Genomic DNA, 13707 nt, shown 5'->3' on the forward strand with positions numbered 1-13707 from the left:
ATACACCCTTTCCGAGTTAATACAGTGCTGGAGAGTCATAAAAATTTTTGAAACATATTTGTATAAAAATTCCTGAAATGCCTTTTAGACCTCGGTTGAACCCTTTTAAACGTCACAAATGATTTCAAACCGTTTTACCCTAAACTCAAATCTAATTATCAGGAATAGCTGCTAGAAGATACCGGGAGCTAAGTCAAAGGAATACGAAGAGTGGCTGAGAGTGGTATTCTCCAACTTGCGTACAACCTTTGTTTTGTAAGCTGGTGTATTATCATGCAATAAAGAGAAACTGCCTTGGGCTCTTGTTTCGTCCACCTGCAAGTCAACTAATGACTTGCAGGTGGACGAAAATAATTTTCACAACTCAATTTTTGAATAAATTTCAAATTTTTATCACAGCTCAATTTTTGATTTGCTTTTATGTTGGGCAACCTTTTTTTTATTTTTTCCGTAAATGTTCTAAAGGATTTAGGTCAGGTGACTGTACAAACTATTCTAAAAGCGTCAAACCCTTTGACCCAAACAAACCCCTAATTTTTCGCGACGTATGGCACGCAGCGTAGTCTTGCTGGAATCGGATGGTAGCGTGGTTTATGCTAGGAAATACTTTCCAGTAGGAATCCATTAAAGTTGATTCCAACATTAAAATATAAATGTTACTATTCATACTACCCTCGCAAGTGCATAGGTTTCTTATTTCTGCTGCTGCCACGCAACCCTGGACCACAACGCTTTGAATTTGATTCAAGGTAAATTGTCCCCATGTTTGATTGTCATATATTGTGCCTTTCCCTCAGATTTCTACAAATTAAAAATTAAACATTTTTTGGAATAATGTAGTTTACTGATAATGAGTGTATTCGACTGACTTTGTATTTTCCGTTTACCTTCAAGAACCATAGGTATTTTAAAGAGTTTTATGGATTTTAATTATATGATTTGGATTTGTTTTTACTACTAAGTAGGCTTATAATTAGTGATGGGGAAAATTGAAAATTTTGAACGTTACGGATAAAGCAGAAACTTAAGGAAAAACAAGAAATGTGTATTTTTTTATAAAGAAACTTAGAAATTATAAAACAATATTAGAGATTTTACAAATGATTTTTTTTGGTTTATGGGCGAGAATAGCGTTATTAAAACCTCATGCTGATGTTTTGACGTTTGTATGGCAACACGTGTGCCGCTCATCAGTCAAACTAACCTAAATAAAAGTGCTAATTTAACACTCCATTAACCATGGCGGAAGAGGAACAAGTAACGCAACTTCAAATTAGACTATTCACCAAACAACCACAGTAAGATTGTTAAAAAAAATTATATCAAGTTATTAACCTGTAAGTTATTAAAACTTATTAATTATAAAATAGATATGCCGTGCCTGATGCGCCTTATGCGATACCGTCTACTGTATCGGTGAACGAGTTAAATGCGCTCGTCAACGGTATTATAAAGGAGAGCGTCGAAGCGAGAAAAGAAATAAACTTCGATTTCTTAGTAAATAGCGAATTTCTTAGAACGTCGCTGATAGATCATTTAAAATCTAAGGGAATCACCACTGAGAGTACTGTTGACGTAGAGTATTTGGAACGGTTGCCCGCACCAAAGCCGCACGATTGTCTCACTCATGACGATTGGGTATCGGCCGTTAGTTGTAGACCGCCTTGGATCATAACCGGGTGCTATGACAATAGCTTGCATATTTGGAATACGAAAGGCGCTCACAAATTGGCGATACCGGGACATACTTCTCCTGTGAAAGCTGTCGTTTGGGTCAGCCTCGATGATACGACTGGAGTGTTTATAAGGTATTGTTTAACTATTTTTGTGTTCTTTAATAGATTGCGTATTATATATTCGATTTTTTTTTCAAGTACGTCTCACGATCAAACTTCTATGCTTTGGGAATGGAACATTTTGGATAATTCTGTCAAATGTATGATCGCTTATATCGGTCACGATAAGAGCGTCGATTGTGTTGATGTTACATCTGATAAATTGAGATTTGCCACTGGAAGCTGGGATACTAGTATCAAAATATGGAATGCGAGTAAGTTATTTGATGAGTAAAATATATTATTTAATTCTAAATGTTGATGTAAATAGAACTTTATTTTAGATTTACGAGATGAGGATGAAAGTGCGAATAAAAAAGCCAAATTGGACAGAGGCACGCCTAGAGTAAGTAGAATTAGTATGGAGTTTTCTCTATCTTGATTTGAAAAGTGTGGTTTTGGAATACTTGATTTACTTTTTTTTCAGACTGCCATAATGACTTTAAATAGTCACAGAGAAGCAGTGTCCGGAGTCAAGTGGTTAGGTGATAATGCAATATTAGCTAGTTCGTCGTGGGATCATACCATCAAATTATGGGATGTTGAATTACAAGCGCCTTCTAGAAACATTGCTTCTAACAAGCCGTTCTTCTGCCTAGACTGGCAACCCAACGCCAACTTGCTCTTGACTTGTTCAGCTGATAGGAATATAAGGACCTTTGATCCAAGATCTAATGGTATGTATTTATATATATTTATTTATTTACCTACATGTGTAGGGTATAACAGCTTTACACCAGCACATCCTGCCGGTGGCGTAACTAGAAGAAATTAAATTAATAAACTTTTTGCAAATTTTACAATCAGTTCTTGCAATGACATTTTTTTGGGGGTTTCTTCATGATCAATTGATAATATCTTTAATTAATTTTAATTTAATAAAAGTACGTTCTACACTAATGATATACTGGCAAAGTGAAAAATAATAAAAAAAGCTGTATACACTTCAGAGAATTCACTTTCCATACAATTATATTTTGAAATTAATAAGTCCGAAAAATGTTTTATCAACATTGTTGAATTAATATCATTTATTAATAATCTTATAATGTACTTGAATTATTTTAAATTTTAATTGGTCCATTAATACTTCAGCATATTTGTCTTTTATCATTGTGCACTGATTTAAAATGTCCGTATTTAATTGTTTGCATTTTAATTTTAATGGTTTGCATTCCAATAAAACGTTCTAATTATCATATAATTGACGTTTATATAAGTCACTTGTAATTTTCTGTACATCGGGGAAAATAACGAAATTAATTATTTTTTATTTTAATTAAATTATAGTACTCTTAATAACTGTGTAATTATTCTAGTGGACATGCCGACTTCCGTTATCAAGGGACACACTTCTTGGATCTCAGCTGTTAGATGGTCACCAGATAATGAATTCCATTTCTTATCTGCCGGTCATGATATGTTGCTTAAAATGTGGGATACGAGAAGGTTTGTATTTTAATCGATTAAAACAAAGTTAGTATACGTATTTATTTAAATTTATATTTATTGTTCTTTTCAATGGAGGTTGTTGTGGAAGAATAATCATTACATCTGTTTATCTCTTACGTGACTTTCTACAGATTATTCCTATTTTGTAACAATGTATTTTATTATTACATTTGCGTGAATAATTTTTCCTATGAATATACTTTTCTGTCGGAGTTGATCCAAAGCAGCAATTCGTGACTTCGAGTTTCATTCAGATTGTGCAACTCGGACATGTAACATATATTCATCCCAGTTTTTTAATGTTTTTAAAATCATTTATTTTTAAATTCTGAAATATGTTGAATATTTTGAAGAATTCCTAAGACTGCCAAGTCTTGATAGAAAGTAGATCTAGCATTGTCGTGGTGCAACACAATGTCTCTTCTATTGGTCAAATCTGGTCTCTTCTTGTAGATTGCTTCTTTCAGTTTGTAGTACATGATACTCTTTTAACCCCACTAGACACACAATACGATATTTTTGTGTGCAATTCAGCTATGGTATGTACTGGCTCACTTTTCATCGCCATTGATATGTAACGAATCGATCCAATATTTCTTTATCGCTCAATTGATGCGGACCCAAGTATTAAGAAATGTACTGCCACCAAGCTGAGAAAACGAGATGAATATTTGTTACAGCCTATTATAATTTATTTTTATTTAATATTTTAATTACAAATATGTATAAATTTATTTCAGTCCACGTGCGTCCCTCTACGATTTGACTGGACACGCGAATAAACTATTGTGCTGCGACTGGTCCGGCCGATTGCTGATGTCCGGCGGTGCTGACAACGCTTTGAGGATATACAAGTCTCGCGTCAAAGCTTCTTAACTGTATAAACATACTTCCGAACCAATAAAAAACAGTGGCAAAAATAAAACATCTGGACTTTCATTCTGTCAATTTATTTGAATGAATCGCTTTTACAAATTTGTTCAATGCAAAAGAACATGACATAAAATTTATAATCGTCTCTACCTGTTCAATTATTACAATTTTTATAATAATTAAAATTCAGCATAACCGTTGTTGTTTTTTTAACCGCAAATCACTCAAAAAATGCTTAGAGCACGTAATATTTAGAAAACTTGCAATATTGTATAACAAAATAGATACACTATATCCTCCAAGTGAAAAACACGCCTAAGCAACTTTTTCAATGTCATGCCAAAACGGTCATCAACACAACAAAGCAACATTCTCCTATAAAATACTCTTTCTCGACTACATCAAAATTTGTTATTTTTTTCAATTTATTTTTATATTATTTTTCTCGCCAGTCTGTCAAAACAGAGCCATCTTTATTAACTAGATGTCTAACTAACTTAACCTAACCTAACCTGGACTATCCTAATGCTAGACTAGTCTGTAATGTGTCTTATATACTGTACAAGTTGGACAAATATAGGTCTCTTTAAATTTGTCACCAAAAATCTAGCATCACATATTAAAATACCGCACTACGTATTGTTTTCTTTAGACACGTATAAATTAAAAAAACATACAAAAACCCACTGACTTTGTAAAAAAGTATTAATATATCAGAGCGGACTTTGCCCCCTTTGTATCTACTCTACGGCTTATTCTCTACAATAATCGCTAACCTAACGAAACTAAGGGCACCTACGTTTTTTCGACATACCTATATTATAAACTTAGCCTTTCTTTTTAGTCCAGGAATCGTTCACTTGGCACTTAGCATTCCCGAACACGACATCGACTTAACATATATTTATCAAGATTTACAAATTTTGAGGAGGCTTATCGACTATGGAAAATATTCTATGATACTTCTAACCATCAGTTTGGTACTGAACGGGAGCTACCGAGGTCCTCCTATTTACCGTCGAGTTCTCCGTAGTCCAGGCCATGATCACTTATCACCATATGTCGTTAAAATACTTAACCGCTAAAAATAAAACTATCCTCGATTTTTTTCTTTGCTCGCTTACCAAAAAACAAAGTAAGCTTCCAAATAACATTTTTCAAAGATGGAAAAACAAATAAATTATTTTCAATATATTATTATGTAAACATGTAACCACCGTTTAAAGATAACATTTTAAACAATTCTAATCTTTCACATTACAATTGAAAATTGTAACCAAAACAATTTTCGGCCGCAGCCGCTATCCAAACTGCGCAATGAACTGTACACTTATTATAATAAATTAAAACATTGTTCAGACCGTAAAAACACAAGCACGTATTTTTACATGCTAAAAATAAAATTAAAAAAAAAAAACTATACAAATGTGAAAATAAATTAATAAATAATTTCTTCAAACATTATCATAACAACACCATCTTAGCGGAATATATCCGAAATAAAACACTCCTACGAGAATAATATTCACTCTTTTTTATACTATGAAAGCCGCTGCTCAGGATATTGTGTATCTTCCAAGCCGTCGGCGTTTCCTCTGAGTTTACGTTTCGTATTTAATCGTTATTATCTTTAATAATATTTATAAACGTTTCGCAATGTGGTTTTTTATTCGTATATATAGTCCACTGTCAGTACACGATGATCGTAGTTGATATTTATTTCATGGAAAAGGCACGAGTCTAAAAAAATATGACCGTTTTCTCGTAGACATCGGCGACGCGTAATATACGCGCCCGAGCTGGTTAAATAGTCCGATTCAAAGAAATAAATTGGATCATTTGCCGTCAATGGCTCTGCTCCTCATCATCATTGTCACGTGTGAGAGTCGAAAAACTAAATATTCAGTCGATTTCAAACTAATTTAGCTATATGTTAATATATATAAAAATTACTATTAAATATGTGTATGTATACAATCAAAAAACGGATGACGAAAACGTTATTACACATACATAACACAACATGAGGTCCTTATTCGGTACTAAGCTATTTAGTACAAAAATATATCGATACACCTTTGAGGTAAACAAGGACCCTCGTTTTCTGATGACTAGATTTTCATTTACAATTAAAAAAGATTTATATGAGAATATTAATGAGTATATGGTTGTCAGACGTTTAGTTTTCAACGCATATATATACACATATATATATATATAAATATACATTTAAATAAAAACATCAAAATTATGTTCACAATCGTTCATGTCTGTGTATATATATATAAATATTATGCATCTGTTTAGTTATTCCATTTTACGTATTAGTTTTGGAAATTATATGTATATATATATATATATATTTAATAAACACGTCAAAAGGAAGACGACGATGCTGCAGTCAAAAGGAAGACCAATCTCGACTATGGGTTAGCTAAGTCTAATGTACAACGAACGGGATGCTTTAAACGATAAACATGAAAAATTCATCACATACATATATGTATGTATATAAGTGTGTAATAATAATAATAATACAGGACACTTATCATATTTATATAAATCGATCGATCGCGATCAGTAACAGCTACACTGCAAAGATTTATACATGTTTTGCATACTTTAAATAACCTTTACAGAAAAACAGTCTTAGACTCAAAAAATACGACTTCATATACAATTTTAAATATGCATATACACATACATATACGTATGTATATACATATATATCTTTTACATATATCGGTTGGCTATTGATCCAATTTATATCAATTTACAGTATCCCATCCAGAGAATTCTTTCACTAATCTAATTTTTATTTGTGTATGATGCGCGCGCGTGTGTGTATGTGTTTACCCATTGAAAGTCAAAAAATGTATATTTTTCTTTCTCTAATGACACAAAACAGGTCCAAAAATGCCAGTCTTGAACAAGGCATGCGGTATCACATTGTACCATTACTACTGAACTTTTATTTTATAAATAATGTAGGAAAACAACACTGAAACTTTCATATATAAATATATACATATATCGAACTAGTACCGATGTGTGATTTATTTTTCGCTCGATTATCTCGCTACGGGGAAAGCTTAGAAGAAGATAGGGCGATCGGTGCGATCGCAAAGAAAGATCGAGCGAAGCGAAAAGTAGAATCGAGAGTGAAAGATTGACACGTAAATGTGAAAGATTAAAGAGGTCGCAGACGTTCGACAACACAAACAAACACAACGGGACCACCATTTTTAACAATAATCGAGAATCGCGCAGAAGACGTGCTGATTTCTATCGCTCTTATAGAATAGAATATACATAACGGGAAGGACGCTCGTACGTCGATCGGAACTGAGATTCGACTTTGTTGTTTTCGTAAATGAAGGTACATTCGTCCCGACGAAATTGTACCGTTATCGAAAGGGGTCGACGCTAATCTAACGAGTTTAGAAAGCATTTTTAAATTGAGCTTTTGCACTTTTCTAAAATAGTATACAGTTTTTAGTGTAACTATATAAAGAGACAATAAATTAGTGTCATATATTATTTTTATATAGGTAATCCTTTGGATAGTAATTGGTAAAAAAATCAATGGTGGGCCTCGAAAGCACCTGATATTTATATCGTAACGCTATGTCGTTAACTGCCGGCCAGACGGTGCTTTAAGACAGTCTGCGAACAAAGATAAAACGCAAGATAAATCGCATGAAAAATCAAAACGTAATAGAAACATCGAAATTGAAAACTCACATCGAAGAGTCGAAGCGACTACTTAGGCGGATACTGCTGGTACGGCTCGTCCGGCGAGGCGGCCGTAGAGTGATCCGGTTCGATGGCGTGTAGAAGGGATGGCCCCGCATTTTGCATGTATCCGTAAGGGTGAGTCGCTATATACTGAAAATGGAAGATGAGCATTCGAACACTTGCATCTAGGATATGTTACAATGACTTTGTTCTTCGATTACATACTTGAGGTTGCACAAGTTGGAGACCCATGTGAGAGATTATCTGCGCAGGATACTGCTGAGCCGCGTCAGGCATGACTAGTCCAACTGCGCGGTCTCCGCGACTGACTTGCACGTATTGCTCCTGCAATTTAAAAAAAAGTACATCATTTTTGGACTGGTCTTTTATCATTATGCGAAAAAATCTTTTCAAGATAAGATCATACACAAAAAACCTAACCCAACTGAAATTTTATGTTTAGAATGACGAATAAACATATTAGGTTATTTGATAATTTTACCCAACGATTCGTTTATCATGATAACACACTTGGCCCTGTAAAACACATACCAGATTACTGTTGGTGGGCGTACAATTTTTTTTAGTACAAATAGATAAAAATAACACACATTTACTATTAAAAACTAATTTTATACATTTGTATAACGTGGATTCGTGTACTATAAAACACTTGTTCTAAAAAATGGTGGATGATGATGTTAAATGAGCAACATGTTATTAATCAGTGTTTAAGTTCACTCACAGGATCGATCGGATGAGCCGGAAGATGCGCCGGCTGAAGAATAGGATACGGTGGTATCCAGTGCTGCGCCATCGGATACCCTCCGAGGTACATTCCACCTCTAAACATGCTCAGATCAGCGCCGGCGCCATAGACTGTGGCACCTCCATTACCCATGTTCTAAAACATACAACAAGAGCATTATAAAACCAGCACAGTAAGTAACAGTCTAAAAAATCTTTGGAAAACGCACCTGATGTCCTTGTTCTGAGCCGTCACGCCATGGCCTATCGGTGTTTTTGAATTGCTTCTTTTTATTGCCTCCTCCATCAGCGAACTTAACCAGCAGTGGCTCTTTGGCGCCCTCGAAGGGTTTACCGTTGAACATCTGAAGATATATTCGTTATTGTAAGAATAGAAACTGTGACGAAGCGACGGGACATTTTTCAGAACTCACCTGTATGATTTTCTCGCACTTATCCCTGGATTCCATCCTGGCGAAGCCGACTCCTTTGCTCTGGCCGTACGTATCACGCAAGATGCGCGTCGAGATAACCTGGCCGAATCGCGCCAGCAGCTGATCGACGTCGTTCTCTTTGTAGTGAGGCGGCAGATTGGCCATGTATAGGTTGGTCGGGTCCTGCTCTTGTTGCTGCATCGGCAAAAAGACAAGACACAAATACGAGAGACCGTCAACGCAGCTCGCGTCGGTTTTCGTCTCGTTATCATAAGCGGATCGACGGGGTGATCGCCTCAACTGATCGATCGATCGAGGGGGATAAAAGTAAAAACGCCCATGTCCGTCGCTGGCGTTTTAGGCAAAAATAAAAATTCGAATCGAGGCGTTGGACATGGGTAAACTTACTTTATTACAAAAAAATAAAATAAAAAATTGGGACTCATAACATATTTGACTACTAATTTTTGTGTAATATTTTATCCTACTACAGTCGCGCAGCGAAAAAATATAAAAAAAAAAATAGACCCTTCTGAAAAAAGATGTTTTCTTCAGCAGTGCTTATGTTTTTTTTAAGAATATGTTTGAGCAATGCAGCGAGAAATTTTGTGATCGTTATCGAGAACTACTTAATTTTGTCGAGTAAGCGTCACCGTCAAATTGCGTAGCAAAAAGTCTTACAATTATCCTTCTAAAATTGTTTATTTTGTTAATATTGAATGAGTCATGCCCGCATTTTTGGCGACTTATATTAACTGATTACAAATATATGATTAATATTTTTAAACTGACACAGTTAGTATAATTGTAAACGTCACAAATGACGACTATCTTAAAACAGTAATTAGTAGCGTTACGTTTATTCGAGCACTCAAGTAATCAGATTGAATTTTCCGATATTGACAAATATTTTCTTAGGTTGCCTTTTTTGCAGTCAGCTGCCAGTTCGATTATAAATATATTTCAATAGAAATATTACAGAAGGTTTCGTGTCACAATACAGTTTCTTCGACTATCACCAGTAAACCCCAAAATCATCCCCATAAAAATGCTTATAATAAATAACATAATTTAAATCAGATTTACATCATCTTTTCTAAAAAAATCTAATTTTATTTTATTTATAAATTTTATTAGCTGAGCTAACGGTTATATAGTTAATCGGAATTTTTTAGTCTTCTGTTGATAGTTGAAGAAACTGCATTGAAATGTTTTCGAAGTTGTATTTTTTGTTTAACCATACATATGTATGCGAGCTATCATTGATTCATCCGTGAGATTATAAAAAGATAGTAATACTCGATTGGAATTATAATTATAATAATTAATAACTCCGTTGTCACAATTACGGTTAAATTAAAAACATTGTGATTCACGTGTGAAATTTGAACACAGGTGTTAGCCATCTACTCACACAACTGACATTTGCAGCACGAGGCCTTCTGCAACAGTAATATCCTTTCACATTAAAAAATCTGATGTAACTTCTAAAAAATCAATTCAGTTTTTTCACTAGTAGTCAAATTTTATTCAAAGTAGCTATTTTGTATAAATACATACATATCTAATTGCGGCAGTGTAAATCAGACAACTGTCAATAATTACGCATGTATCAAATGTTAGTTTGCAACAACACATTTACGAAATGGATCGCTTTACCATCGCTCAACGCGTTAAAATTATTTAATTGTTCTACAAAAATAACAATTCCATACAAACTGCGTATCGAAATTTCATCGTCCCATTGAGCGAACAATTCGCAACGTAGTGAAAAATATTGAAGAAACTGGAAGCGTTTGAGATAAAGTAAGGCGTGTGCCTGTTCAGCCGAGAATATTGCTGCTGTAAGTGAAAGTGTGGCCAAAGACCCGGAATTGCGCTTCTCTTTGGCGCATTTTGCATCTGGACTTGTACATACACTATGAAATTCAGATAACTAAGAACTGAAGTTAAAAGACCATGGACAGTGAAGAATTTACGCAGATTAAGTGTTAAAGCAGTTGAAAGTCGATGCTGATTTTTCAATGAAAATTATGAGGCACATTTGCAAGATTGCCGCATATGGATGAGAAAAATCATCATGTGATTCATGAGAGACTATTATATGTCTGAAAAGTGACTGTTTGGTGCGCATTGTGGTCAGGCGGCGACATTGGGCCATACTTTTTTGAAAACAACGAGCGCTATAGGCGCACAATAACCGATTCTTTTTGGCACGAAGTCAAATATATTGATGTAGAAGACACGCGGTTCCAACAGGAGTGTTTTGCGTGAAAAGTTCCCAGGTCGCATTATTTTACGTTTTGGTGACGTCAACTAGCCGCCAAGATCAAACGATTTAACGCCGTTTGAAATTTTTTATGGGGTGAAGCTAAGAGTCGTGTCTACGCCGACAAACCCGAAATATTTGAGAACCTAAAAACCACCAGAAATGAGACGGTCATTCAATTGATATTATTTTTCATAATTACTGTGCGATTATTAAAAAATATCGTGAAAATTGTGTATTTTTTCAAATAAAATTGAATCAATCTTTACTTGTATAATATTTTCAAGCAGATCTTCATCAAACTTATTAGCTAACATGATGCGACGATTTTTTTTTCAAAATGGCGGCTATTGAAAAATATAATAAAATTCGCATTTCCGTAAAAACTGTGGCGGTAGTTTTAATCAGATTTTCGTGAATCACTTCTGAAAAAATCAGTTCACTTTTTTATAAAAAAAAAATATATTTTAGGTTTTTTATATATAGAGCATCACTTCGAGTGTGGTTTTGGGATGTACTGATGATTTTTTTTTGTTACTTGACACGAATCCTCGAATAGAGCAGCGCTATTAATTATTTGATTAAATTCAAGAAACTGGGAATGCAAAAGTGAACGTAGGAGGAGGGGAGAGGTGGGGAGGGGGTAAGAAAAGCACGTGTACCCCCGATTCGAATAAAAATGATAGTCTCAAGCATCAAGCCCCTCGATTGATCGGCAACGTGCGACAGTATCGAACGAGTAGCGGCGATTTACAGCTGGTCTAGCGTTGCAAGAAGCGCGAGAGGAAGAGAGCGAGCGGCGCTAGAGAATTAGAGGGCTGGTTAGTCGCGAGTGAAATCTGGGGAGTGCGAAAGCGGAACGCGGCGAGACGAAAGCGGCGCCCGCCGGAAGAGGGGCGTTTAGTAAATATTACTTGCATGCACAACGTACACTGTTGGGTCTATGCAGCAACCAGATACCCACTTTAGCCATCTGTGCCTGTATGCCTTTGGCTTGCAGGCCCTTGACCGCGGACTCCGCCGACACGACGTTCTCAAAGTCTACGAAGCCGTATCCTGAAACGAGACGAGAGCGCGTATAGTTTCGGAGACGAGGGTGGGAGAGGTGGCGGTGGTGCTGCTGCGGCGCATACCTTTGCACTTGTTCGTGTTCTTGTCCAGGATCGCCTTGGTCGAGATGATGTTGCCGTATCTGGAAGGCAAGACGAGTTACGTTAGGAATTGCTGGGGGGTGAGGTACGGTAGAGCTCGGGAGGTGCGCACTCACTGGATGCACATGGTGACGAGGTCCTTGTCGGTGGTGGTGTGTGGCAGGCCGCGGATGTAGAGGTTGGTGCGCGACAGCTGTTCCGATGGCGCGTTCGGGTTGTTGCTGATCGAGGTGCTCATCGTGCCGGACTGCGAGCCGGTGGCCGACGAAGAGGACGAGGTCGTGTTGCTGGGCGAGGCCGCGGTGGGCACGCGTCCGGAGGCATACTGCAAGTAGAGAGGGTCAGACATCGCGAGGCCTGCGGCTCGGACGGGAGCTGCGGATTGTTCTTTTAGGGCTGCCGCGATTCGAAAAGTTCGCCGACCCCGCTATACGTGTATTTACATATATAGGGTTGCCGATTGTTTTTAAATTGTCAATTTAAAAGTTATTCAATTTAAAAAGTACGTTTAGCGTGCACTCGAGTTTTAAAAGACACTGGATCGCGGCAGCCGTAGTAGTGCGCGTAGTGCGCGTAGCGCGTAGAGAGCGTAGATAGCACGAACCTGGGCGTGCAGTTGTGGCAGCGCGTGCAGTTGCTGCGCGTGCGGGTGAGGGTGCAGCGGAGGAGCGTACGGCGGCGGGTATCTCAGTGGCGGCGGACCGGCGGGCGATGGGCCCCAGGTCGCTCGGTACGGCGGCTGCGCGGCCGACGTCATGCCTCCGTCGCGTCCCTGGACAAGCAACGGAATGCGGCGAGTCAGCTGACGAGCGACTACCGATGCCGACTAACGGAAACCGACCGCTAGCTAGAGTTCGTCGATCTCGCCATCGGCGGTCGAGAGAGGGGGCGAGGCCCGCGAGCGAGGGCGAGAGCGAGAGCTAGGGCGAGACGCGAGCGCCCGTCGCGAGCGCCGGAGCCGGACTGACGGCGCCCCTCCCGTCGGAAAATCCAACGAGGCGCTTTCCTCGCGCGCGCCTTGACCTTCCGCAACGCGCGAGCCGGCGCCGTATCGATTCGAATCGCGCGCGCCGGAAAAGGGGGCGAACGCCGGCGAAGGGCGCCGCCCACTCGCGACTCAGCTGACCGCGAGTGGGCGGGACCGCGACTCCGAGCGCGATCCATCGATCGGCCGCGATCCGCCGCGAAACGCCGTTACGCGGCCGCGA

General features: G+C 37.8%; 2 protein-coding genes across 11 annotated transcripts in view; one reads left to right on the forward strand and one right to left on the reverse strand.

The window, feature by feature from the left end:
* Positions 1–1118: 1118 nt before the first annotated feature.
* Positions 1119–4212, forward strand: LOC148231603 (ribosome biogenesis protein WDR12 homolog). The gene is made up of 7 exons (XM_088191374.1): positions 1119–1298; positions 1371–1808; positions 1875–2050; positions 2120–2181; positions 2263–2512; positions 3155–3284; positions 4028–4212. The coding sequence occupies exons 1-7, from the start codon at positions 1240–1242 to the stop codon at positions 4161–4163; spliced, it is 1251 nt and encodes a 416-aa protein (XP_088047500.1). The 5' UTR covers positions 1119–1239; the 3' UTR covers positions 4164–4212.
* Positions 4213–4221: 9 nt separating this feature from the next.
* shep (RNA binding motif single stranded interacting protein alan shepard) overlaps positions 4222–13707 on the reverse strand; it is an 86844-nt gene continuing 77358 nt past the window's right edge. For 4 of the 10 annotated variants that reach the window (XM_088191365.1, XM_088191364.1, XM_088191366.1 and 1 more), the window contains 10 exons: positions 13104–13271; positions 12616–12824; positions 12482–12540; positions 12280–12404; positions 9080–9274; positions 8876–9010; positions 8644–8802; positions 8124–8243; positions 7905–8048; positions 4222–7826 (listed from right to left, as the gene is read on the reverse strand). In XM_088191365.1, the coding sequence (XP_088047491.1) occupies positions 7923–8048; positions 8124–8243; positions 8644–8802; positions 8876–9010; positions 9080–9274; positions 12280–12404; positions 12482–12540; positions 12616–12824; positions 13104–13271 (1296 nt within the window). In that variant the 3' untranslated portion in view covers positions 4222–7826; positions 7905–7922. Of the gene's footprint in view, positions 7827–7904; positions 8049–8123; positions 8244–8643; positions 8803–8875; positions 9011–9079; positions 9275–12262; positions 12405–12481; positions 12541–12615; positions 12825–13103; positions 13272–13707 lie in introns of all 10 variants that reach the window. The other 6 variants (XM_088191373.1, XM_088191372.1, XM_088191369.1 and 3 more) reach the window with 4 other exon arrangements.

Source organism: Plectrocnemia conspersa, unplaced genomic scaffold (assembly GCF_051122295.1).
Source record: "Plectrocnemia conspersa isolate PC_06_02 unplaced genomic scaffold, ASM5112229v1 ptg000009l, whole genome shotgun sequence".
Lineage (NCBI taxonomy): Eukaryota > Metazoa > Arthropoda > Insecta > Trichoptera > Polycentropodidae > Plectrocnemia > Plectrocnemia conspersa.